This window comes from Leopardus geoffroyi, chromosome A2, assembly GCF_018350155.1.
Source record: "Leopardus geoffroyi isolate Oge1 chromosome A2, O.geoffroyi_Oge1_pat1.0, whole genome shotgun sequence".
NCBI lineage: Eukaryota > Metazoa > Chordata > Mammalia > Carnivora > Felidae > Leopardus > Leopardus geoffroyi.
In genome coordinates this window covers 139,350,490-139,377,986 of record NC_059331.1, presented here as the reverse complement: position 1 = coordinate 139,377,986, position 27,497 = coordinate 139,350,490, and the positions used below count along the sequence as shown (strand labels likewise).

At 40.7% G+C, this 27,497-nt stretch overlaps 1 protein-coding gene across 4 annotated transcripts in view; it reads left to right on the top strand.

The window, feature by feature from the left end:
* Window positions 1-27,497, top strand: part of FAM3C (FAM3 metabolism regulating signaling molecule C) — a 64,318-nt gene that overhangs the window by 7,211 nt on the left and 29,610 nt on the right. The window contains exons 1-5 of one of the 4 annotated variants that reach the window (XM_045495436.1): window positions 97-316; window positions 14,367-14,421; window positions 18,425-18,529; window positions 26,431-26,460; window positions 27,110-27,233. In XM_045495436.1, the coding sequence (XP_045351392.1) occupies window positions 14,409-14,421; window positions 18,425-18,529; window positions 26,431-26,460; window positions 27,110-27,233 (272 nt within the window). In that variant the 5' untranslated portion in view covers window positions 97-316; window positions 14,367-14,408. Of the gene's footprint in view, window positions 1-96; window positions 460-6,058; window positions 6,205-14,366; window positions 14,422-18,424; window positions 18,530-26,430; window positions 26,461-27,109; window positions 27,234-27,497 lie in introns of those variants that run through there. The other 3 variants (XM_045495434.1, XM_045495435.1, XM_045495437.1) reach the window with 3 other exon arrangements.

Genomic DNA, 27,497 nt, shown 5'->3' with positions numbered 1-27,497 from the left:
AGCGCGAAGAGGGCGTGACACATCTTTCCCACTCCCGGCTGCTAGCCTCCGCCTCCCGCCGCCGGGGCCGCTGCACCCACGTGGCAAGTCCAGAGAGCGCAGCGCCGGGCGGGGGACGGCTGGACGGCCGGACGGCCGGACGGCCGACCCCTCCCTCGGCTCACGAGCCCTTCCCGCCGGCCGGCCGGGCGCCCGCTCGGTCCTCCACCGCCAGGGGGCGTGCGCGGCTTCCCGGCGGCGTGGGCCCATTGGTCGCGGCGGGGAAGCGGGGAGGAGGCCCAGCGGCGAGCTGGCTTCCTCCTGGCCACTCGCGGGGGTGAGGGGAAGCCGGAGGAGCCCGGGAGGAAGCGGAGGAGGGAGCGGGAGGCGGCGGCGTTGGGTCCCGTCGGCCTCCGGCAGGACTGACAGCTGAGAAGCCGGAAGGCAGGCGCGCGCGGCGGAGAGGCGGGCGGGAGGCCGGTGAGATGGACGAGGAGGCGGAGGGAGCCGCGGCCGAGGGCGGGGAGGGATGCAGGGCGTCTGGGGGAAGCCGGGCACCCACCTTCACCTTCATCCTCCGCTCGCCCCGCCACCACCGGCCGGGGGGCGGGCCCCCGAGCGCGCCGGGGCGTCGTGGCGCGTCCCGCGGAGGAGGGAGCGGGTGGGGGGTTGGGGGGGGGGGAGCGCGGGCAGGACCGGAGCCCCCGGAGCGCGGTCGGCCGGGGTCCGGGCCGCCGCCCCGGCCGCGCATCCCCAGCTCGGCGTCTCCGTGCCCGGGTCCGCGGAGGGCGGGGCGGTGCCTGCACCTGGCGCTCGGTCTCGGCGCCCCTGCCTGGTGCTGGCGCCCGGAGCGCGCGTGCCACGCGGGGGCTCCGGCTCGCGGTGGGAAACCGGGGCCGAGTGCTCGAAGGAGGCGGGGGTGGAACTGGGTATTGCATTTGCACTCTGTGGAGGGCCGTCTTGGCTCACTTGTAAAGTTTTAGCGTCTCATAAACTGGAGGTACTTCTCATTTTTGAAATTTATCCAGCTCATTGATATTCGGTGTCATTGATGAATGTGCTCTTCTTTCTTTCTTTCTTTCTTTCTTTCTTTCTTTCTTTCTTTCTTTCTTTCTTTCTTTCTTTTTTTTTTTTTTTTTTACCCCCGTCCCCTTTTTTGGCTACTATCCTCAAAATTCCTTACTATGGACAACAGTGAGTGACCCTAGGTCTAAATAATATAAATGACAAATTGACGTTTTGAGATTGAGATCTCCAGCTGTGTTTCATCATCTTATCCCCCACCCTCGCTTTAAGTTTCATATAATACAGAGCTGCTGTCTAATCGACAGAACCTTTTGTTTTTATTGTATTTAGTCAGGAATATATGGATACAATATATGGATACAATATACTAGATGATATTAGATTGCTTACTAGGCACTGTACTAAATGCTTTCATATGTACATTTATTCCGCACAAGCCAAAAAGTAAGTCCTTTTATATTTCTTAATTTTGCAAATGAACATATGAACTCCTCTAGAGGTTAAGTAAAGGTTGATGACAGTAGATGCCGGACCCCTCGGGCCCTTGACTACCTTGCAGGGCTAGTGGTATACTGCCAGATTTTCCAAGTTTTTGGAAACATTCCTGATACTCATATGGTGCGCTACAGAGTACAGAGAGATCTCCATTTAACTTAGAAAATAAAGTTAATTGCTTATGCTCTTCAACAAGAAATTGGCAGAATCGGTATTGGTTTTGATCATATCACTAAATGTACCTCTTTCTAAAGGCTTCCAGTCTCTTGAATTCTCTAGCTGATTACTAAAGTTACATTCCTCCCCACCTCCAATTTTATACAGGTGTTAGAAGCTTTGTTTCACAAATCCCATGTAATGTTTTCTCAGCTCACTAAAGACTGGCCTTTCTTGATAGTGAGAAATAAAAAGAGATCAACATAGTGATTCTTCGCCTGGGGACCTCACAGAATCATACACAAATAAGACTTTTTAGAAAGGACACAGGCCCAGTTCCTCCAAAATCCGCATTGTTAGGAGACTTGTGTTGCAAAAGGGAATCAAAATAAGACTGAGCACCACTGGATTAAAGTGACTTTCAAAATAGACTTAATGGGTGTTTTATTGGAATTACTAAAATTTGGATTGCTACCCTAAGCATGGGTAATTAACCAATCTTTCATAATTAATGAAGATACATTACAAAGGAAAGGTAATTGGAGAGAGGGTCAAAGGGCTAAGAGATTGTTGAATGGCAAAAAGTAATAATTTCGGTTTGGGCTCAGAAGAGTCTTATCTTTTTTTAACCACATATTTTAGATCTTAAATGAGTCAGTGTTCAAGGATTTTTATATTCTTTCAAAAAAAAATATTGAAGTACCTGGTATGTGCCAGTTATAGGTATCAGGCATACTATGAATAAGACCACTAGCCCTTCACAAAGCTATTTTCTTTGAAACAGTGAATCTTTCTCTTTTCTTTCATTTTTGTACCCATTTCTTAAAGCTGAAAGGTGCGAGACCCAAGAACCAACCATTTTTTCCCAGGTGTCACAAAAGTCAGTCTAGCTCAGAGCTTGGTACGATAGTAAACACTTGTCTTGAACTTAGTCCAGAACGGTTCCTGTCCTTGGTATCACATCATCTGGATTTTAAGTAGAAGTTCTGCATTTAGTTGCTTCGTGAATGTCATTGACCACATTCATTAACTATAGGCAGTGCCTTATTTTCTTAATTTGGGGATATTGAGTAAGATTCCCAAGATCTTTAAACTTTAAGAGGTTTTGTGATTTTTATCCAGCTCCTAAAATACAGTCAGCTGACTTACTCTCCAAGGAGGAAATTAAGTGTTCCAATTCCTCTAAACTTCCACTGTGCACCCCACTGGTATTCTTTCATTCTCTTCTTCATCGGCCTGTTCCATTTGATTGAAGCTGTTCTGAGATGACTTACATTCTCCTTATTTCTAATCTAATTAATTTTTTCATCTACTGTTTATGATTTTTTTCATTTTTTTGCTCATGAGTTTTTCCAATTTCCTTCCGTAGGAAATTAAATTTAATTCAAATAACATAAAATTTACCATTTTGAAGTGTACAATTCACTGGCATGTAGTACGTTCACCGTGATGTGCAGTCATGACCTCTGTTTGGTCTGAAAACATTTTCCTCATTCCAAAAGGAAACCTCACATCCACTAAACAGTTATCCCCATTCCCCCTTCCCTTGAGCCCCTGGCAACCACTGGCCTGCTCTCTGCCCCTGTGGATTTACCTCTTCTGAATATTTCATACAAGTGGAGTCATGCGCGATGTGATCTCTTCTGTCTGGCTTCTTTCACTTAGCATCATGTCTTAGAGGTTCGTCCATACGTACATAGTATGTGTCAGTACTTCATTCAGTTTATGGTGGAATGATACTCCATGCATGGTTACATTCCACATTTTGCGTAGTCGTTCATCCATTGATGGTCCCTGGTCAGTTCTTGTGCCCTAGTGAGAAAAAGTTCCGTGGACAGCTATAGCAGCCAGCCAGTTCCTGCACTGATTTTCATCAGAAGGTTTATAGGACCTCAGGCAGTATTGTGGCATCAGGTGTGCTACCGATACCATCCGTTATCTGCAGTCAAGGGATCATTAAATGTGTTTTTTGAAGGACCTGTGATCAACAAAGATGACTTTCTTAAGTGGTCCGGGAAATTTTACCACTAGAAGCTACTTAACTACCTGTTCTTTGCAAATAGCTGCTAACCCTCATTGAGCTTTTGTGGTAGAAATGGTGCACCATGCAGGGTAGACCCAGCTGTTCTTCACGTGGAAAGTTTGAACCACAGAATTCTGTCTGCTCTGGTTCACTTAAATGCTGCAGATGCTTTAAAGACAGTGTAGGTGGAGAAGGTATGTGGGGTAATGCTTAAAACATTCATTCAGAATAGGAACTTGTAACTTCTCATCTGATACAATGCAAAATAGTTGCAGATGAAGATAGTTACACTGTATGTAAATGTGTGCCTTTCTGTAATCTTTTTCATTGTTGCAACTTGTGAACCTGACACTTCTTTACCCCGCATATGTTCAACTTCCTACAGTTAAAATGTATTTTGTTTTGTTTTTGCCATTGTTCTCAATATCTATTTCTATCTATCTTTCTTTTCCTGGATGGTATAGTGAGGGATTAAGGTGGTTTACACTACAGCTGTTTAATCCACAGCTGTAGAACTCTGACGGAGTTGGGAGAACTAAATGTCATTTTCTTTTCTGTTTTTGGCATGTTGCTGGTGCTCTCAGTGGCAGAAATCTGATCACCATTTCATTTCTTCCACCGAATTAGAGGTTTTTAAGCAGAATTCTGCTTTGGTAGGTGAGGAAAAACTGCAAGAACACATTCAGGGAATTTTGAATCTAATACTGTTGTAATCATTGCAAACAGGATTTCTTTCCTCTGTTCCTCAGCACATTGTGTCCAGATTTATTCACTGCCCGCCTCTCCCTCCTCACCCCCACGGGAGACCTGGCCCAGAGTCAGGTTGATTTCCATTCACTGTTAAGAAAGAATGAAATTCTTGTTCTGTGAGCTTTACCTTTGGGCTTTTTTGGCCTAGATTTGCCCTGCTCCCCATCCCCAAACTTGTCTGTGTGTTCAGATTGCTGTACTGTAGATCCCAAGTTCTCAGACCGAGAGAGAGTGAGAACCACCTGGGGAGCTCCTTAAACTTGCAAGAGCTTTAATCCTTCTAGGGATTCTGGGCTCAGGAATTTGCATTAAAAAAACCCCACCTATAATCATGGTGTCCATACAGGGGGTTACATTGTAGTTAGGGCTTCAAAGAACCAGATAATGCTGTTTCATTGAATCTAAGATGTTTATAAGGTGCACTATTATTTTGTGTTCTATTGTGGGAGAAAAATAGGGTTGTAAACCTCACCCCAATTTAAGACCTGTTGAAATAGTAGGGAAATAGTAGGAAGTAGTATGCACCTTAGAGTCAATAAAACATCTTAGGATCGGAGGAACCACAGGCCCCTTTTAAGGTAAGTGATTATCGTGAGTCATAGAAGCTGTATGATAAATGAATTATAATGAAGCATTCTTCAGACCTTTTACTGTGTAAAATATTTGTTTTTGGTAGAATTTAACGTAAGGTCCTTACTTGACATTTATTTGTAATGAATGTTATCCTGATGACTTGTTTTCAGATGTAAGGGAGCTGGATAGATGGGTGTAATGCACTCCAATTTGGCCCCCTATCATTTTCATCCTAACCAGCCATTGATGTGTTGATAGTTCAGAAGTCTCATTTCTTTTTTTTTTTTTTTTTTTTTTTAATTTTTTTTTTTTCAACGTTTATTTATTTTTGGGACAGAGAGAGACAGAGTATGAATGGGGGAGGGGCAGAGAGAGAGGGAGACACAGAATCAGAAACAGGCTCCAGGCTCTGAGCCATCAGCCCAGAGCCCAACGCGGGGCTCGAACTCACGGACCGCGAGATCGTGACCTGGCTGAAGTCGGACGCTTAACCGACTGCGCCACCCAGGCGCCCCCAGAAGTCTCATTTCTAATGTCTACAAAGACATTAGTGATTTCCATTTTGTAACTACAGTTCACTGAGATGATAATGTCACATTGACATCACCTGTGGCATGGTCATTTGATTTTTATCTTTTTTTTTTTTTTTAATAACACTTTTTTCTATTAGAGTGTCCTTAGCCCTCAGTGCCAGGAGTTGATATGCACAGACACCAGCCACCTATTGTCTTATCTTGGGTAGTTCTAGGAGGGAGTGGCCATACTATCAGGTTAAACAGCAATCTGTGTCTGAGTAAACCTGAACTCTGTCTGCCAACTCATGAAGTGTCGTGGCATATTGGGGACTGTATGATAGGATGCCTGTGGGTTAGAACAAATCTTTGTCGACTGACGAGAATTCAGCGAAGAGCAGCCCCACCTGGCTATGGTACTTCCTTCAGGGTATCCTCCTAGAAAATGAAACATTTTTGTCAGGAAAACCTTGTTTAGTCCTGTTAGATTTGGGAGGGGAAGCAGAACACGTGCCCATTTAGTCTTTAATCACCTGAAGTATTTACAGAAACCTCGGTTAAAAAGCTTGTTGATCAACTGAACTATTTCCGAAACCTGATACCTCACCTGTCTGAAGAGGAAGAAGCCGTAGATGTCTAGCTGATTCACATTGGTTGGAGGAGTTGTGCTGTGGAACCCTTAATGCTGAGGTGAATGCTGTTGCAACACTTTGTCTTCAGGATGTAGTGTGTGTGGTTTGTCTAGTTTGGGTACCTCCCCCTCCGTTGAGTCTTTGGGGTGAAGTCGGTGTAGGCGGGGCCCTTGTGTGATTTTACAGGACATCTTCCCTTTTCTTTTTTTTAATTTTTTTTTTTTTTCAACGTTTATTTATTTTTGGGACAGAGAGAAACAGAGCATGAACGGGGGAGGGGCAGAGAGAGAGGGAGACACAGAATCGGAAACAGGCTCCAGGCTCTGAGCCATCAGCCCAGAGCCTGATGCGGGGCTCGAACTCACGGACCGCGAGATCGTGACCTGGCTGAAGTCGGACGCTTAACCGACTGCGCCACCCAGGCGCCCCACATCTTCCCTTTTCTAAGTGGAGAGGCAGGTTGATAGGATAGTTCTCCTTTTTCATGTTTCATTCTTAGAAGAAAGGAGTTTTATCCAGCTGCTGTGGATCAGAGAGAAGTTTTCCAAAGCATGGCTCTCTCCATTCCCTGCCTGGAGAACCAAATAAAAACAAGGTGTAGGTATTTTTGGCAGACCGGGGTCGGGGAGAACAAGATTCACCCCGGAACAGTCCCAGGATGCTTCATATTAAGCGTTGGTTAACATTCTAGAGGGGAGCTAAAAGCACTTTCTGGCTCATGTGTGTGTTTTCATAGGATGCTTTTAATTCTGTTTCTGTTTCTTAGCCATAATTAGATACAAATCCTCTTGAATGTAATTTCACTATGATGCTGCATTAGAAAATAAGCCATTTGACAGTAGTTCACATAACTTAAAAAAATCTAGGCATAGATTGTGTATATTCCTCTCTTCCCAAGGTTTTCAACAGAAAATTAAAGTTCTGAAAGACTCATTGGTTCTGTTGAGCCATTATTTAAAAGTTTTTAAATAAGTTTTTTGGTCTGTTGCATTGTACTCTCATGTTTCTAAAAGCCCCTTTGCAGAAGAAGTAGAGACATTTATGTTTTCCTTGGGGATCATTTGAAAAAGTGGTTATTCTTGGCATTAGAGAATCATGCAGCTCTCTCCCCCTTCCCAAAGGAAAAACTTTGTTGTGTTTTGTTTTTGGCTCCTTTTTTCTTCTAGTTAAAATGTAAGACTAGTTTAGTTCCTTAAAAACCTGGAATACTTTTCTAGTTGTTACGTACTCGTTTAAAATTTTTTCCCTCAATTATTACCAGGTTATACCCAATTTTTAAAAGTTGTATAACGTGTGTATTAAAGTGGTAGATTCTTCAAATTTTTAAGTTTATTTGTTTATTTTGAGAGAGAGAGAGAGAGAGAGAGAGAGGGACAGAGGGGAGAGAGAGTGGGAGAGATAGAATCCCAAGCAAGCTCTGCACCACCAGCACAGAGCCTGATGTGGGGCTTGAACTCACGAACTGTGAGATCATGACCCGTGCCCGAACCGAGTCTGATGCTCAGCCGCCTGAGCTCCCCAGGCGCCCCATCAAGTGGTAATTCTTTTAAATGAATGCCTCTTCTAGGACTGAGAATCGGAATGGCCTACTAGCACTAAAATATTTTCTGAAGTTGTAATTGGATTCTGTTCTATCAGGCGTTTAGTATTAATAACACCGAATCCTATTGAATTCACGCTATTTGTAACACGGTGAGAATAGCTCAGACATCATAATTAGTTTTCAGATGTTCAGACTTTTTTCACACGAGTGCAGCGTTTCACCCCTCTTCCTTTTGTTATTTCACGAATGTCTCCAGCGTGGCAAGGACGAGTGTGCGGTGGCACGCGTGTGAGCCGGGGCCCTCGACAGCCTGCAGCTGCTGTAGTCATAGGTGCTCTGTTTTGTTTTGGTTAAAGTAAAGGTTTTTGAAAGCTTAATATTTGCGATTTTAATAGTTGGTCAAACATCAGGTGCACAGTAAACTGCCCCCCTTATGTCTGTCACAAAAGTAATCATCACTTTTAATTGCCTGTGTAAAGAAAATAGTGTTCGTTTCTCCTCACCGACATAATTTGACAGTTAATGAAATGGGTTGTGAGAAGACTAATTTTTATCCAGTTTCTTTATACCTGCTAGGACCGCTTTGGAAGACGTTCCAAAGTCTAGATTATGCCTGTCTTTGCTATGGATGGGCTGCTTCATCTATAGGAACGGAAGGATTTGTTTTCCTTCCTTTGAAGAGAATCCCTGGTTTCTCATGGAGTATATGCTTCTTCCCATGGAGCGCAGCTGATTATGAAAGCGTGTGATTAGCATGTACAGAACACAGAATTTAGGGTTGTTTGATCTGTCCTACTTCTGCAGTAGCACTTTCAAGAGGACCAGTAGAAGCCTTGTGCGAGTTGCATATTCAGCAAACAACTGCAAGAAATGTTGGGATATTAGAGCATGGTCTGTTTTAAAAGTTGTTTTTAATTTAAATTTTATTTTTTATTCCTCTGTCTCAGGTTGTCAAATGATGACCCATGGGTCCGTGTGGCCCACAAACCAAGATAGGTTTTTACATTTTTAAGTGATTGGAAAAAAACCGGAAGAAAAATAATACTTGGTAACATGAAAACTTTATGAAATTTAAATTTCGGTGTTCATAAATAAAGTTTTATTATAACACAACTGGGCTCATTTGTTTACGTATTGTCTATGGCTGCTTTCCAGCTACAACTGCAGAGCACAGTAGTTGCCATGGAGACCGTATATATGGTCCACAAAGCCTAAAATATTTACCATCTGGCCCTTTTACAGAAGCAAGTTTGCCAACATTTTCTCTGTTTTGTTCACATGAATGCAGGTATTTTTTTCCGCAAATAGTGTTTTTAATACCATACTTCTGATTATAAACCACATCAGAATAACTCACCCTCATGACTTTTAGGTACGGCGTCCTTTTGTTTCCAGTGTTACCTCATTTCCCTCTTTTCTTTAACTGCCGTAGGACTGAAATTTTAATCCACATTCTGATCTTGAGGGAGCCTGTTATTAGTCTGGGTTCTCCAGAGAATCAGAACTGATAGGAGAGAAGATATCTGACTAGGATGAATAGAAAATCATAAGGAATTGGCCCATGGGGTTGTGGAGGCTGAAAAGTCCCAGGCAAGCGAGAGAGCCAGTGGTATAAGTTTCAGTCCAGATTTTTTTTTTAATTTTTTTTTTTTTTTTAGCGTTTATTTATTTTTGAGAGACAGAGCATGAGCATGGGAGGGGCAGAGGGAGAGGGAGACACAGAATCTGAAGAGGCTCCAGGCTCTGAACTGTCAGCACAGAGCCCAACGCGGGGCTTGAACTCATGAACTGCGAGATCATGACCTGAGCCGAAGTCGGTCGCTCAACTGACTAAGCCACCCAGGCGCCCCAGTCCAGATCTAAAGACCGATGTTCCAGATGGAAGACTAGACAGAGAGAGTGAGTTCTCCCTTACTCAGACTTTTTGGTTCTATTCAGGCCTCCAGTTGAATGTGGCCTGTTCGTATTGGGGAGAGTAAACTGCTTTATGCAGACGTTAAGCTCATCCAGAAGCACCCTCAGACACTCCCATAATAATGTTTAACCAAATATCTGGGTATCCCATGGCCCAGTCAAGTTGACACATATAATTAGCCATTACAGGGCCTACATGTGCTTAAATCTGTCTGCTTGCACTGACGTTTTTTCCCTCTCAGTCCTCTTGAAAAGCCCCAGTTTGCATGAACATTACAGTCATCTGAACTTCACTCGGTTGATTCATTTGGAGTTGCCATTTGGCTAGCACCAAGTTAAAGTTGGATCGAATTGAGTGATGGTTTCTTTATATTTGTTGAGTAGGATTTATAGTATTTTCTCTTGGCTTAGTTGATTGCTGTTAATATTGAATACGTCAGTGGGTGTTTTTGTGTGCTTCATTTTCTTCTATCCTTTCTGTCTTGGAGAGGTGTTCTAATACGTATTCGTAATCATTTTGGCAAAGTGTCACATCTCTGGAGTGGCTGGTTGGCGGCAGAGATTAGCAGTTCCTAGAGCACTTTGCAAAGGCCACGCCGATCGGCATGGAATTGTGTCAGCGACTTGCTTGTATTAGAGTATGTCAGAGAGCTGCTGAGGTGAGAGGAAGTGTATGTGTTTGTATCCGCTTCTTCCTTACCCTTCGTGTGACCTGACACATATCCCTTGACCTCATCTATAATGCCATTGAAATACCCATGGCTGGAGCGCTGTTAGGATGATTACATCAAATAAGAATGTGTACATAAAGTACTACCGAAAGCGTTATTACCTAGTTTATTTTAACTGGCAAGACCTTCCCCTCCTGGTAAATAATTGCTAATATGTCTTATTTTGTTGCTACAGAATGGTGGTCTTGTCATTGATCTGCTGTGGCTCAAGTCTGCTTCTCAAGGAGAGCATGAAAGTTATCACTTGACCTGTGTTTTTATCTGTTGTACTGAAGTTAATTGATTCTAGGATGAGGCCTGCTGATTCAGGCCCGATTTTAATAAAACTTCACCAAATTAGACCAAAGTAGGTAGTCGGGTTAAAGGAAATGTCTAAATTACAAGATACTCAAAGAAATTGAGTATGTCAGCCTGAGATCCTAATTTGGGCTCTCTTCTTCAGTGTGGGTCACATGCTTCATTAACGTTTCATTGCCCAGGGGCATCTTGGTGGCATCTGTGTGGGGTAGACTCTAGAGTATTGTGCACTTTCACACGGCAGCAACCGGGTGGGGTTGAGCCTTTATCTGAAACACTGAAACTTGTTGTTTTGACTTCTACTACACTTTGGGGGGCCAATGTACTATCAGACTTTGTTTTCTTTTTTATTCTATCCTAAAAGTACTCTCTAGGGGCGCCTGGGTGGCGCAGTCGGTTAAGCGTCCGACTTCAGCCAGGTCACGATCTCGCGGTCCGTGAGTTCGAGCCCCGCGTCGGGCTCTGGGCTGATGGCTCAGAGCCTGGAGCCTGTTTCCGATTCTGTGTCTCCCTCTCTCTCTGCCCCTCCCCCGTTCATGCTCTGTCTCTCTCTGTCTCAAAAATAAATAAACGTTAAAAAAAAAAAAAAATTTAAAAGTACTCTCTACCACCAGTATTCTAATTTGGGTAAATAGCTCTAGTTTCCATATGTCTACCTTTTTAATGAATGTGTAAAAAAAAAAAAAAAATTATTTCACCTGTGGATTCTGGATTAAAGAGCTGTGAATTTCTAGCAGAGGACTTTTTACCCTTTTACCGTTGTGTTCATCTCGGAAGCTGTTTAACCTACTTAATTTCCGAGGTTCAATGCCTGAGGTTTATGCCAGGTTTATTCCATTATGTTTCTGCTTTTTTCTCCCTAAGATGATATATGTAGTGATTTTCTTTGTTTTTAAATGTCATCCTAAGAAGACAGGTTAGGAATGCTTTGGAATTAGCACATTGTAAACAAGTTCCCTGATTTGCTCTCAAATATATTCAGTACTTTTTCCTTATGCTGATCTACATTCTTGCATCATTAATTTGCTTGTTAAGCAAACTAATTAAAAATGTGTTATAGCTGAGGTTTTACAAGATTTTAATTTAAGATATTTTATGACATGTTTGTTTTCTCAGAAATTTAATGGAAAACATGAATTCTACTAGACAATTATAGTTGCTTATATTGTGGTCTTATTAGTATCAGCTTAGAAGCAGGCTTGCTGGGCAGTGCAGATAGGTGACAGATACGTGAGGCAGTGACTGTGCTTGGACAGGTGTGGCCCCCTCAGCAGATAATGGAAATGGTGAAAAAGAACAGCAAAGTGTCTGCCCAACTGATCATCCAACTTCCAAAGAAATTTTCCTACACCACATTCAGATAAGAGTGAAGGTACTTTGGAATATTACTGGGAGAACAGGTATGGGTGTGTTGTGAACGTACTGTTCCATTTTACTAGAAGTCAACAAAGGATTTAAAACCAGTCAGAGATTTCATTTGAAAACACAAGGATTTTTTTTTTTTCCTGCTTTTATGGGATGGCTTATGGGTACATTACGATCTTTTATTTCCTTCTAGTATTTTTCTAGCCTGTGGATAAGTAGTTAGCTTAAACAGATTGATAACATTGGCTTTTTGTATTACGTGCAATGTGTTCAGATAACTAACAAGGAAAAGAAATCAATGGTGCTTAATTCACTATTGGTTTAAAAGTTGATACTTTCTTCAGAGTAAATTGGGCAGAAGAAAGGGAGCTCGCACAAGAGCAGCAGTCCTTGGATGCGCTCCCCTCAACCCCCAACCCAGCCTGTTTCTTACTAAATATGAAAAAACCGGGCGTCTCATTTCCTTTCTGTGTCCTTCAGGGGCGTGCTGCTATTTTTATTTGAAATATTAGGTGAATTACTGCATCAGACATCAGCATTGAAACATCAGTATCAAAATACAATGTAAAATAAATGGACCAGTTATCAATGTGACTCATTCATCAAAATTCTCTTTTGAATTCCTTTCTTGTACAATAGATTGAGTAGACCGTGGTAGCTGTCTCGTTAAACTTGAGCATAAATTTCCTATCAAACTCATTTACTTTTTCTTTGTAAGATTTCACCATCTTGAGTTATTTCGTAGGAGGGAAGCATACATACCCGTACAAAGATTTTTTCCAGTATCTATTTCTTGTTGTTCTTAGAATAGTATCAAAGAGTAGTTTCTTTATTTGACGTGTAACATGTACTATGAATAACGGTAATTACTGGAATAATGAAAATTGTAATTCTGTACTTATGAATATATTCTTTTACAAACTTGAAAACATGAAGAGGAAAATGATCCTGTTATTAACATAAGCCTTTGCTTTAAGTGCTTTTCACAGGGACACCTGAATTCTGTCATCCTAAACATGAAACAGCATCACACACTGGACCGAGCCTTAGAGCAGGGCCAGCAGACCTGCCTCTTGGCTCCATTTCTGCAAATAGTTTGTTCCATGACCTGACAAGCACTTTGGTTAGGTCATTCACTAGTAAGAAATAGGCTGGGGTGGCGGCGGGAGGGGGGGAAGCATCCAAGGACCAATGCTTTTGTGCGAGTTCCCTTTTGGGGTTGGGGGGGACATCCAAAGATCAGTGCTCTGTGCAAGGTCCCTTTTGGGGTGGGGGGGACATCCAAGGACCAGTGCTCTTGTGCGAGCTCCTTTTGGGGTGGGGGGCAGCATCCAAGGACCAGTGCTCTTGTGTGAGTTCTCTTTTGGGGTGGGGTGGGCAGCATCCGAGGACGATGCTCTTGTGCGAGTTCCCTTTCGGGGTGGGGGGGTGGCATCCAAGGACCAGTGCTCTTGTGTGAGGTCCCTTTTGGGGTCAGGGGAGGGAGCATCCAAGGACCAGTGCTCTTGTGCGAGTTCCCTTTTGGGGTTGGGGGGGGAAGGAACATCCAAGGACCAATGCCCCTTGCGAGGTCCCTTTCGGGGTGGGGGGAACATCCAAGGACCAATGCTCTTGTGTGATCTCCTTTTGGGGTGGGGGGGCAGCATCCAAGGACCAGTGCTCTTGTGCGAGTTCCCTTTCGGGACGTGGGGGGGCAGCATCCAAGGACCGATGCTCTTGTGTGAGTTCCCTTTTGGGGTGGGGGGAGGGAGCATCCAAGGGCCAATGCTCTGTGCAAGCTCCCTTTTGGAAGTGGGGGGGGGGGAATCGTCCAAGGACCACCACTCTTGTGTGAGCTCTCTTTCTTCTGTCTACTCTGAAGAAAATATCAACTAATTATGAATTGAGCATTATTGATTTCTTTCCTTGTTAGTTACCGGAACACCTGGCACATAGTATGAAAAGCCAATATTACCAGTCTGTTTAACTACTTATTCACAGACTAGGAAAATACCCACAAACTGGAAGTTTGGAACTCAGTATCGAAAGTTCCTTATAAATGCAGAATCACTGAGAATAATAAGGGGCATTATCTTCTGTTCCCATGCTTGATGGCAGGATTTCTCACATCTGTTCACCAAAATTAGGAGAGCGAGGGACAGAAGAGTATAAAGCACAGGCCCTCCTTTCAGGGGCTTTTATGTTCCAGTGGGAGGAGCCAGGCCTGGTGATAAGAGGTTTTTCATTCAGTGTCCATGTTGGTAGAATACTTCGAAATGTCATGACGTTTATCGAATTAGTTTATTATATAGTATACTTCAAGTTAGACTCAATCTAGACAGGAATGCTCCTTCTAGACCTAATGATGTTTGCCTTCTCTTTTGATTTTAGGAGGTTATTTAATGAGAAGTGCCATAGACTGAAAAACGAAACATGAGGGTAGCAGGTAAGATATTTAATTCAATAGAAATAATTTTACTTTTTTGTGTAACTTACTTATTTAAGTGGCTTGAGAGAGTACGTTGTCTTTTTATGTAGTGCGTGAAAAGCTGGAGTGTAACAAACTAAATCACTGCTTTGCCTTTTTTACTTTTTTATGTAGTTGGTAAATCACAAATTGGATGAACTTGTTGAAATTATTTATGCTAGGTTTTTAAACTTATGGCTTTAATGTTTATGTTCTTATACATTAAGCTTATTTGCCTAATGCTATATATAAAATGCCCATATGAAGAACAATTTTGACAAGCTAGGGAGACTGATTTTTATTTTTGCGAAGTTCTAACTTCTTGAGAAAAATGCATTGTGAAGTTCAAAAGCTTGAATCTTTGCTATATAGGTACTTCAAATGGAAACTAGTGTATGTGAACCATTCAGTAAAATGTATTTTTGCTTAAGTGGCTATTTGCTAGTTCGAGTTCAGTCTGCATAGTTGAGGTTCTGTGTAAGAACATCTGTTCTTAGGCAGCATATGGAGGAAACTGAAAAACACTGCTTGACGTTTATAGTATTAAGGTAGCTGTCTTTAAATGTTATGAAAAGATGCATAAATACCTGGAGAGGCTGATAACTGCTTCCTGCCTTAATAGTGAAAATAAGTGTGTTCTCCTACCCCTACCCCTCCTTCAGCACAGCCAAGGGTCTAGAAGCAGTGCACACTCTGTACATAGAAATTTTTACTACTTGTTCTTCCAACATAGAAGATAATTTGTAGTTTCTCAAAATCGAGATAGTCTTCCTCTTAATTATCATCTTCTCACCAGCAAACCGTATTTTCCTATGGGGGCATCTCTTAGAAGTGCCTCAGTCATGGCGGGTGAACAAATGCGTCTTTGTGCTTCAAGCATCATTCTGTACAATAAGGTGCAGGTGATGAAACATCATGATTATTAAAAAACATAACAGGGTTGTGCACAAATGCCTTTGTAGAACTTTGAAAATCTGGACCCTTTGATCATGAACTTACAAAATATCCTTTTTTGAGTAGCTATTCAGCAAGTGAAGGAAAATATTGCCAGAAACTAAGAGCTTGTTTATGGTTTAAAAATCATATTACAATGTCTTTTTTTTTTTTTAACGATCTTTGAATACAACAGGACTATTGATGATCATGTATCCTTGACTTTAGAAGTACATTAATTAAACATAATGATTGAAATAATCAAAGCAAGTTTCTGTTCCTCACATAATTCTACATTCATTCTAGTTGAAATTAAATTTTCATTGAGTTCATTTCTCTGATTCTAACAATTAATATCAAGGTTAATTGGTAAGTAATTATTCATTGAGAACTTATTTTATGGTTGGCACTGTGCCTAGTATAGGTCTTGAAGTGTTTGCTTTTAATGAAGAAGGAAGATTAATTTAACTTATTGCCTTTAGAGTGATTAATCTCTTCTGGTTTGAAAAAAGTTGATTGCTTTGAAATATTCTTATAGCCTTTATTCTTACAGTGAGGCAACAGTGTCTAAAGTTTATGCTTTTTGTTTTGTGAAGAATAAGGACACCTCAGATTAGCACAGTCCGTGGCTAGAAGGAAGAGAGAATCTCGTGGGAAGTCAAGATGGGGACTGTGGGGTGGTATGGTCAGGCCCTTTATGTCCAGAATTGGCTGGTGACCCAACTCTGGAGAGGACTCCTCTGTCACAGAAGTTCTAGAACTCTACCATTATGGGGTCTCTGCCAGTCTTCACCTGCCTGCTCTCTGGGACCATCTGCTTGTTCTGTTATGAGTTCATTTCGCCACGTCTGACTTTTCTCTGTCTTAGAGGTTTTCTTTCCTCCTAGTTCCTCTGGTCCAGTATCAGTGAATAGGCCTTGGTTGAAGACTCATTTCTGCCACTGACTAGTTACATGACCTTAGGCAAGTGATCTAAAATTTTTCAGCTTTGATATCTTATCTGTAAAATGAAAATAATTACCTGGAAAAGCTATGCAAATGCGATTATACTTGTAAAGCATTTAGCTGTATGGTAGGCAGTCAGTGAATGGAGTATGTGTGTGTATTGTATATGTATGTGTATATACGTACGTATGTGTATATATGATGTCTATAGCTTATTTAGTGTAGGCTCAGGTCTAACTTGGTACTGAATTTAGTCTAGAACTTTCATATGTTATAACCTTGATATTTTATTCATTTTAATATTTTGATCTTAAACAGTGACGGTTTCGTATATCTGCTGTAAGTGGCAGGGAGAGGTTATCTGTGGTTGCACATGCCCGTGATTGCTAGAAAATGAGTGGTTAAGATTGTCATGTGATATAGAATCTTCAAGCCCTTGGTCTTAAGTGATCAAGAAGGAATGTGTCACCTCTTACCATTCATCTATGTAGCAAACACTTGTTGAGAGTATGACTACGTCCAGGAATTTTGCTAGATCCTGTGGGGGCAAGAGTTCAAAGCCTATTGGAATTTTGCTGTCTTATGCACTAAACATGTAGGCAATTTGTGGTTGCTCTTGAAAACAGGAAGTAATTTTCAGAGGAGAGAAGGTCGGACGCAGGAGGTGAGGGAACTGATTAGGTTAGCTGTGAGGCTTCCTCCTGCCATCTCATTTCTGTATTGTAGAGTGTTTCTAAATAGAAAAGAGTGGCTCCGTGAAATCAGCACTTCTCAGCATCACTGGCCTTTTCCGAGCATCAGTGGTTCATCCTCATCCCTCCCCTTTACGGGTGCAGTCCTGGTTCTTTAGGAAATTAGAATGAACATAGGTCTTTTTGACTCTTCCTTTCCCACGAAGTTGAGTTTTGGTAGTTTTTTTAGGAGAATGTGGTAATCTGGTGTTAGAATGGAGTACTGTCCAGAGCACTGGGCTGTGTCAGGATTCCTGGATTCCAGGCCTCGTGCTGTTGCTGAGTTATTTGTAATCTTGGGAGTTGCCCTACCTCTGGGCTTTTGTCTCCTTAAGGATAGAGAGATGCCTGCTGATCCAATCCACCTCCTTTAGATCAATAGAAATTAAACTTTGGGTAAAAGAGGGGAATGGAGATTGTGTAGGCAAATACTAATATTCTTCCCCAACAACCTAATGAAATGGCCCTGAAAGCCTAGGGGAAAGAGGAAGGTGTTTCTTTCCTGTCATTTTCCATTTCCTTTCCTGTCTTGCAGTGTTTTTTTTCTTTCCTAGATTTGCTTAGCTATGGAGAAAAAGACAAATCCTCAATTCCTATGAAACAGTTAGCTAATACCTGGCAGTGCTAACTATTTGTGAGACACCCAGAAATAGTTAAAGTTAGAAAGGTATGAAAGGGTACGAGTGTGTCTTCACAGAGCTTATCATGGAACCACGTTACAAAGCGTGTGTCATAGCTGCCAAATTAAGTCCTCTAGGACTGGAGAAGGCCTGTCTTAAACTGGTATTCAGTTTGAGGAGGAACACTCTTGTTTGCCATGTCAGGAGCACTTGTGTTGCTCTAAGAGATATGTTGGTTGGTGATAGGACAGTAAACTGGTACATTTCACTAGAGAGTTCCTTGCTTAGTGAGCATCCTGCTAGTTGCCTTGGATCTCCATAAGGTCTGGTGTTTTTGTATTATCCCTGTATAGTATTGCTCTTTATATGTGAACTGGATTAGGAATGTGTCGTCCAACATGTTGGTGATGGTGTTCCATTAGCCGTGATACTTTGGTACTTTCGTATAGTCAGCCAGCACTTGGGAGCAGATTTTTTTTTTTTTTTTTTGGCAGGAGAAAACTAGGCAGATGACTCAAGCAGTCCTATGTCTGGGTTGCTAGCCAATCTGATAATTCTTTGAACAGGAAAATCCCTTATCTCAGTGGATTGCTTATACAGTTTTTCTTGTAACTCAAGTAAAATTAAGATCCAATACATAAACTTTATTAGTTTAAGAAATTTCTTTATAAACTTAAATTTTTCATGAAATGCACTAGTTAAAGTTCTCTGGGCTCATAAGCTCATGCTGAATTATTTCTCCCCTTTATCTAGGTGCTGCAAAGTTGGTGGTAGCCGTGGCAGTATTTTTACTGACATTTTATGTTATTTCTCAAGTATTTGAAATAAAAATGGATGCAAGTTTAGGAAATCTATTTGGTAAGTTCCATTTTTTCCCCTTTCTTAAATTTTATTTTCTATTGGTTGTCTGTAAATTGTTACCAGTTATCAATATTGAGTCTAGTCTGTCTAGAAAAGAAGATATAATTATATCAATAAGTGTGATCCCTTAGAATATTCTAAAATACACAGTGGAAAGCCTTAAAATTAATCCAATATAAAGTATGAATCTTCTGCTCATCATTCTGAATATATTAATGGGGTCTGTTTCATTCATGTCTAGGACATTAATCATGGCATTCTGAGCGAACATTCTAGAACTATCACACAGTATTTGAATTAGCTGATAGAGAACTTGGAACCAAATCTAGCCCTCAGATGGCAAGTGGAGTCATGACAATGCATTGTAAATAGCAGCCATTGAAATCCATCTTGTATTCCTACCCTTATTTAATTCCTTCTGCATTATTTTTCTCTTTACCCATTTATTTAATGCTGTGTTGCAAACACACTGTTGTAAGCCACCTTAACTCAGTGTTTAACAAAATTCTTAAGTCAATAAAATAAGTTAACTGTTGAAATGTTACAGTAAGCTCTGGATGAAGCATTGTTTAAAGTATTAAAAAATTAGGTGTGGGGGCACCTGGGTGGCTCAGTTAAGCATCCGACTTCGACACAGGTCATGATGTCACCGTTCCTGAGTTCGAGCCCTGTGTCAGGCTCTGTCCTGACAGCTCAGAGCCTGGAGCCTGTTGCAGATTCTGTTTCTCCCTCTCTGTCTCTGCCCCTCCTCCACTCATGCTCTGTCTCTCTCTCAAAAGTAAACATTAAAAAAAAATTAAAGGGACACCTGGGTGGCTCAATCAGTTAGGCGTCCGACTTCAGCTCAGGTCACGAACTTGTGGTTTGTGAGTTCAAGCCCTGCATCGGGCTCTGTGCTGACAGCTCAGAGCCTGGAGCCTGTTTCAGATTCTGTGTCTCCCTGTCTGTCTCTCTGACCTTCCCCCAGTCATGCTCTGTCTCTCTCTCTCTCTGTCTCAAAAATGAATAAACGTTAAAAAAAATTAAAAAAAAAAATCTTCATCCTCTCCAGTTTTGGAATCCCCCCCCCCCCCCCAATGTTCCTCTCAGTATATTGGCTATTTTCCTCTGGAACCATCTATTTTTCAGCACCTGTTTTAACATGAAGCATCCGGGATCCAGCATGGAGTAGTCATTACAGAGTACAGTGACATTTGACTTTACTTCTGGTCTGTCTACTTCTGTTACTACTAAGAGGCCAGGCTGGTGTCCTTTGGGAACACAGCTGGTTGTAGTTGAATAAGGGGCAGAAAAACACTGAAGGCCTTGAGGACTCGTTCAGAGTTGCTGGGGAAACAGTGTGTAACCAGTTCACATAAGAAAGGTTGATGGTAAGGGAAGAAGGTTATGGGATGGTAGCTTGAGGCAGAAGCAAGTTAAGTGTTTTGTTTTGTTTTGTTTTGTTTTGTTTTTTTGTGAAGTAGTGTAGAGTCTCACTTGTCTCTAGGCTTTGGGGAAAGATTCAGGGAATTACAAATCAGTGGGATGAGAGTGAACAAGCAAGAAAAGGAGGATCCTTGAGAGAAGCAAGGCAGTGGGACCATTGGTACATGTGAAAAACTACTTTGGGGAAAGGCCCGCTGTTTTCAGAGGGAAGAGGCTTGGGTGAAGCCTAGCGCTTGCCCTGGTTTGGGTCTTCATCTCTAGTCTGGACTGTCCATTCAAACATCACAGGGATGTTCCATGTCTATTTCTCATCCCAGGTATCTGCCTGTTTCATCGCTGCCGGAGCAGTTCCGGCATTCATGAACCTTTTCCGGCACTCATGAAGGTTAATAACACTCATGAACCTTTAGTGCTTCTGACTATGAGAGAGTAAAATCTAAGGCCCACTCAAACCCCCACCCTGCCTCTGCCCTTCTCACCTTCTCGTCGCCCCGCCCCCCCGCCCCCCCCCGCCCCCCAGCCGTGTCTCACTCTTGCTTATACCGGTCTGCACAGGATCTACAGACAACGTACCTTGTCCTTCCATATCCCCACCTTGCTCATGCTGGTTCCTCACAGAGCACGTTTTTCTTATCCTCTCCTTCGTCTGTTAATCCTTCTCATTTTTCGAAACTGCATAAATGCCCCTTCTTGAGAGAAATTATAGTTGAACCTCCCTCTTTTCCTATTAGAATGTATTGCTTCTTTTTGTGAACTGTGTGTTCTAATGCATAGTACTTGTATCTCAATTTGGCACTGATGTTATTCTGCCTTACATCAGAGAATTTCTTCTATTTTTCATGTATCTGTCTCCCCTTACTAGAGAATGAATCTTGAGGGCAATAGTATCTTGGTGCTTCACCCAGCATCTAGCGCTGGGTCGTACGTGTAGACCGTCTACGCTGATTGAATGGAGAATGAATGTAGGTGACCAAGGATTAGTACTTTGACATGGAGAGGAAGAGTGGGATTCATTCAAAGCTATAGTTGAAAAGCCACCAGTAGTCACCTATGAACAAATGCTGAGCTACTTTAACTAGGATAGTTGTCTCTTCATTTTCATTTTGATTTTTCCTAATGTTGGGAACTGCAAGGTTTTATTGTGTGTGTTTTAGCTATTTGACTTACTCATTCTTAGGGAAGATGGCTTCTTTTGTTGTTGTGACTGAAGTTGTACACTGTATCCACAAAACCTTATTGGATTCCAGTTTATTGAGTTGGTGAAAATTTAATTTGTTTTTTGTATTTTAATTCTCATTTCAGAATAATTGAGTAAAGATGGAAATATGGTTGTCTTTTGCCATTTGCTTAGCATCTAACTCCATTCACCGAAGGGTAACAAGTTTAACCCAACATTAGAATTATTTCTATAATCAGTATATTGGGAGGGGGGTCTCATGACATGAACTGTACTTCTTTTGGTGGTGAATTTTTTCATTTTTTCTACTGTTGATATAATAGCTTGATAGTGTCTATAAATTTAGTTTCAGGTTGGATATATAGTACTGTTTTAGAAAAATAAAATGATCTTATTTCTAGAAAGGAAGAATGAAAAATTTTGCTCAGAATTATAGTTGAAATTACTAAAATACATTGTGATTTTTTTTGAAAACAAGTTTTTATACAAAACTTATTGAGATAATTGTAGATTTGCATGTATTTGTGAGAAATAATATGGAGGGATCCTGCATACCCTTTACACGGTTTCTCATATTGGTAACATCTTACAGAACTACCCCGAGTGTTACAACCAGGATAGCAACATGGATACAATCTGTGAGTTTTAGTTATGATTGCGTTTTCACACAGTGGTTCGTTGTCAGGGTGGATACTTAACGACTAGTAAATATACCGAACACAGACCAGATTATTACACACGTTGCTGCCGTCAGGACTTACTCTTCTGTTGAGTTGATGAATTTTTACCCTTTCAGACTTAAACCACTGAAATAGTATATACATAAATTACTTGACGTTCTTAAAAACTTAAGTACAAAATAGTTCTGATTTCTGTAGTTTGACTTGTTGAAAGACGTTCATTGATTGAAACCAGATATGAAACAGAACTTCCAAGTGGATCCATTTTCTCAGCTCATCTGATGAGAGTAGATAATAATGATTAAACCATTAACCTTTTTCTTGAAGAAGGTAATTCTAATTGATATGTTACTTATTTCGTAGATATTGCAGACCTTTGTTTTTCAGTTATTTTAAATGATTTTTGAAAAAAATTGTTCAGTGATTACGTAAGCCATAAAAATAGCTGGTAATGTGAAAATTAAACTCAGCTGATGTAAAAGATTTAGCAGTCAGCTTATTTAACTGTCCAAAGATATGTCTTATCTAAACCATACAAAAGTCCATTTATCTTGATGCAATTAAATCTTGAGTAATTCGTGTAATTTTTCCACCATAAAAATAAAATGATTCCTGGATGTTTATTTTCTTAACATGAAAAATTAACCCCCCCAAAAAAGAAACCAAATCAAAAAGATTTACTATTGTTCCTTAAAGTGAAAAGTTGTATATAGTGAAAGAAATTAAGAATTAAAGCTATCAAGGTAGTTTGATGATTACAAGTTACAGGAAAGGAGGGCTTTTTATTGGTATGCTGTGCCCATACTGCAAGTGGAAAACATTCTGTTTTATTTGTGAAAATTTACCTGTTTGACCTCCAGGTGTTAAATTCTTAGGATTGCAGACCTAGTAGAGGGCTTTGGGTTTTGATAAATATTAGAGAAAAATTAGCTTTCATCTGGTCTGGAGAGAAAAGTCTTTCACGAGACTTTTTTGTTTGTTTTAAAGTTTATTTTTTGAGGGGCGCCTGGGTGGCTCAGTCAGTTGCGCGTCCGACTTTGGCTCAGGTCATGATCTCACAGCTCGTGGGTTCGAGCCCGCGTCGGGCTCTGCGCTGACAGCTCAGAGCCTGGAGCCTGCTTCAGATTCTGTGTCTCCCTCTCTCTCTGCCCCTAACCCACTTGGATTCTGTCTCTGCCTCTCTCAAAAATAAACAAACATTAAAAAAATTTTTTTTTAATTTATTTTTTTGAGAGAGAGTGAGAGCGAGCAGGGTAAGGGCAGAGAGAGAGGGAGACCCAGGATCCGAAGGGCCTCCGCCTTGGCAACAGAGAGCCGCATGCAGGGCTTGAACTCATGAACCATGAGATCATGACCTGAGCTGAAGTCGAATACTTAACGGACTGAGCCCCTGTTTGTTTTTAAACCTTTAGCGACTTTTCTCCTTACTCTTAAAGTAAATGGAGTGGTATTATGCATTTAAAAGCCTGATGATTAAAGAACTGGTTTTCTCAAAATCCTATCCCAGTAACGTTTTTTGAATTGAATAACATTTACTTTTTTTTTTTTAATCTCTTAAATTCTACAAGCAAACTAGTTTGACCATTTTACTGGCTCATCCCTGGCTTTCCGTCTGCCTTTCTTTCCTCAGCCACACTCTTCTTTCTCTGAGTGTCAGTTGATTACTGATGTCTCTGAAATTTTCTCACCACCCTTTTGACTTTAAATCCTCTCTCTGGGTGGCCTCATCATTTGTTAACTTTCTAGTTTGTATCTTCATCCCAGATCTCATTTAGAGCTGGCTTTTAGACTTTCTCACTTTGGATCTTCTCCAAGAATCTAAAATTTGCAAGTGCAGCACAGAACTCATCATCCATCCCCTACCCCTAGCTCCTCACTAGATGATGAGCGTCTACCTGAGTGTGGACATGGTGTTTTTGTTCACTGGTTCATATGAACGAATAAATGAAAGCTTCTAAAGCCAAATGTCCGAGAGGTAAACTTGATGCCTCCTTTTCCACCATTCCTCCATCTGTTCCATTGCCAAGTCCCATCGGTGTTGCTTCCTTAGTTGTTCTGAACTGGTCTACAAATCCAGTCATTACCTTTGTAGTGACTACAAAGGTGCCCTTTTTAACCTGGATTCCTTTAGCAATGTCCCTGTCCTTGTGGACACTTTGTCTCAAGTCTTGAACCCTCTTCAGTCAGCAGGTTTGTTCTAAAAGCTCCCTATTCTGGCTTCCTGATCTGAGCAGGACGAGCAGTTTTTTATACATGTGATCAGAAGACCTCAGACATTTCCCATTTTGCAATGCAATATGAGTTTGGGTGCTAGAGTGAGATATGACTTTGAAAACTAGCTCTGCCAATTATTAATTATGTCTTGGAACAAATCAAATCAGTAAACTTCTGGGTTCCCAGTTTCTCTCTTTTTGAAACAGAGATGATGATTAAGTCAGTAATGCATGCAAAAGTACTTGGTGGATAGATTGCCCAGCATATGTGAATGAGCTATGTTATATCACCCCTGTTCTGATCCCCGAGTTTTCCCTGTATCTTGTTACCATAAGTTAGGTATACCAGAATTCCTGATTGAACAGTGTTCTTCTGTAAATATCTTAACACCTGAGTCTGCAAATATGTGTTTATTCAGGACAGAAGTGAAATTGAGAATGTCTAGTGTTCATGCTGCTAATCACTGGTTGTTAATCATTGTCTCAGCTTTCCTTATTTACACAAGTGAGAGCATTGGACCAGATGATCTCTAGAATGATGTTTCCCTTACTTTTATGACATAATGAAGGAAATTGAAAGAATGAGCTCAGTAGTCCTAGTACTCTAATATACTAACTGGTCATTTGTTTTTGTTAAGTCTTTGTCCTTATCCGTGAATATTTTTCGTACTTACAGACAAGGTTTGCTTTCTGCTTTATTTCATGCGTTAGACTTTCCTCACGTTACTCCACTGCCTTTGTGACTTCAGGGGCATATAATATTCTCAGTGTTTTATAGAGTTAGTGAGCCTTCACTTACTTGGTCATTTTTCTCTTTTTAAACATTTGCATATTATTTTTCAGCTTTAACTTTCTGTTCTCCACTTTGAGTTCTGGACTTACAGGAAATTCTCAATCATCTAAAATAATACAGAACTAAAAACCAAGTGACTATTTATAGTCAAACAGCTGGCAAATATTTATGACACTGCATGCTTATTAGCCAAATCAGGAAATGGCTGCCCACAATACTATTGATGATTTAAACTGAATCCCCTAGGCTGGGATCAGATGCGAGTGCTTTTAAAAAGCTCTTAGTGTAGGTGGCTAGATTGCGATCTACTTCATTAAAGTTACGATTTGATCACAAGATTCTGGCTTCCTTGAGCCAATAAATTATAACAGTCTTGGTAACTGACCTTAATTTTTTTTAAATATGCCCAGTACACTTCTATTTTAGAGAAATTGAGTTCCTCACCACCACCACCCATCTTATGTTCTTCCACCCCCCAGATCTCCTAGCCTAACCACCAAGACCATTTCATGTATATTCTCCAGCATTTCATATGCGTGTTTACACAGCACCCTATAGCAGCAGCCACTTAAAAAAGTTTTTTTTCACGTTTTTTTAGTTTTGAGAGACAGGGAGACAGAGCATGAGCAGGGGAGGGGTAGAGAGAGAGCGAGATACAGAATCCAAAGCAGGCTTCAGGCTCTGAGCTGTCAGCACAGAGCCCAACATGGGGATTGAACCCATGAACTGTGAGATCCTGACCTGAGCTGAAGTCTGACGCTTAACCGACTGAACCACCCAGGTGCCCCTAGGCAGCAGCCACTTTTAAACACTGTAATAGTCGACAAGTATATACTTAAAGTCATTTAAGGAGAAGTTTGAAATAGTGTATGGTATCAGGTATATGTGAAATCTAAAAAGGACAGACTCAGAGAAACAGATTAAAATAGTGGTTACCAGGGGTTGGGAAGGAGGTAAGGGAAGACATTGCTCAAAGGGTCTGAACTCCCAGTTACAAGATTTAAAAGTTTGGGAATCTAATATAGCGAGGTGATCATAGCTAATACTAACTAGTATGTGATACTACTCTATACTTGAATGTTGATTAGAGAGTAAATCTTAAATGTTCTCACCACAAAAAAGAAATGGTTACTATGTGATGGGATGGACGTGGTAGCTAATATATAACAGTTATCATTTGGCAGTTTATACATGTATCAAATCAACATGTTGTATGCCTAAAGTTATACAATGTTACATGTCAATTATGTCTCAAGAAAGCTGGCAAAAAATTGAAAAATAAATTTAAAAAGAAGTTAAATTTGTAGAGTAACTTTCTGATTGGGATTTAAATTTATAACTAGAAATAAAAATAAAATGTAAAGATAAGAATAAAATGTTCTATCAGTAGTAGAATACTACCGTCCATAATTCCTCTGCATAATTGTTTATAGTGAGTTTTGTAGCCTGAAGTCACTTTTTCACTTTTTCTCTAGAGCAGTAGTCTGTTTTATTTATTGTATACTGAGCAATTTTTATGGTCCTGTTAGTGCCAAATATGTTTAATATGTGGATACTTGCCAACAGCTTTATTCCTTCTAGCAAAGATAACTTTTTCTTTTTCTTCCTAGCAAGGTCAGCATTGGACACGGCAGTGCGTTGTAAGTATTGCATCTCAATATTTTGCAGATGGTTTATTCTATTTTATCCTATGTGTATGAGCACTTACATTCAAACAATGGGGATATTTCAATGTGAGCAAAATCGATTTAGAAATTTTTAAAGTTATAAGGATGCTATTTGAATAGCTCAATATTCTACATATATAATAGTATTCATAATGGATATTTTGTTAACATTTTTTAGGTTCAGTAACATAAGCGCAGAAAATGTGTGAAAGAATTCCTCGTTAGAACTAGAACATAAACAGATACTCAGTGATGTGTTAGGCTTTTTACTGGTTCTAGAGGTAGCCATGTGTTGTGTGTGCATGAACTAACTAGAAGTGTAAAGTAACAATTCAAAACCTCTCCTGTACTGAATTTTAAAAATAAACTTAAAAATAATTAGATAAAATACATATACTTTCATCAAGATCAACTGATATATTTATGTCAGTTATTAGCTTGTTTCCCAGGAGGTTCAGTGTTTTGTTTTGAGGTTCTTTGAAACCCTCAGGGTAAAAACAGGCATGTCTTTTAAGATATGTATATCTCGGTGTTTTTACATAATGCTCTTTTTGGTTTAAGACCTGAAACAAACTGACTCTAGAGTCTATTAACACTTTTAAAAAAAAATTTCTCCCCAAAGCTACAAAACCTCCCAGATATAAATGTGGAATCTCAAAAGCTTGCCCTGAGAAGCATTTTGCTTTTAAAATGGCAAGTGGAGCAGCCAATGTGGTGGGACCCAAAATCTGTCTGGAAGACAATGTGTAAGTATTTACCAGTTTGGAAGTATCTGGCGTGCCAGTAAATTTTAGCAAATTGAACCTGAGTCTAATGGATCTTTGGAAAATGTATGGGGCATGTTTTACTAAAGAAAAGTGATTTCAGTTTTCATTACACAGTTTTTTTCTCCCACACGTTTAAAGAGTCTTAAAATTCTGAGATTTCATATTAGAGTGACATAAGAGCACAGCATTTGTCTAGCTTCACGTAAGGATGAGGGACTTCCTCCGTGTGAATTCTCTAGATCT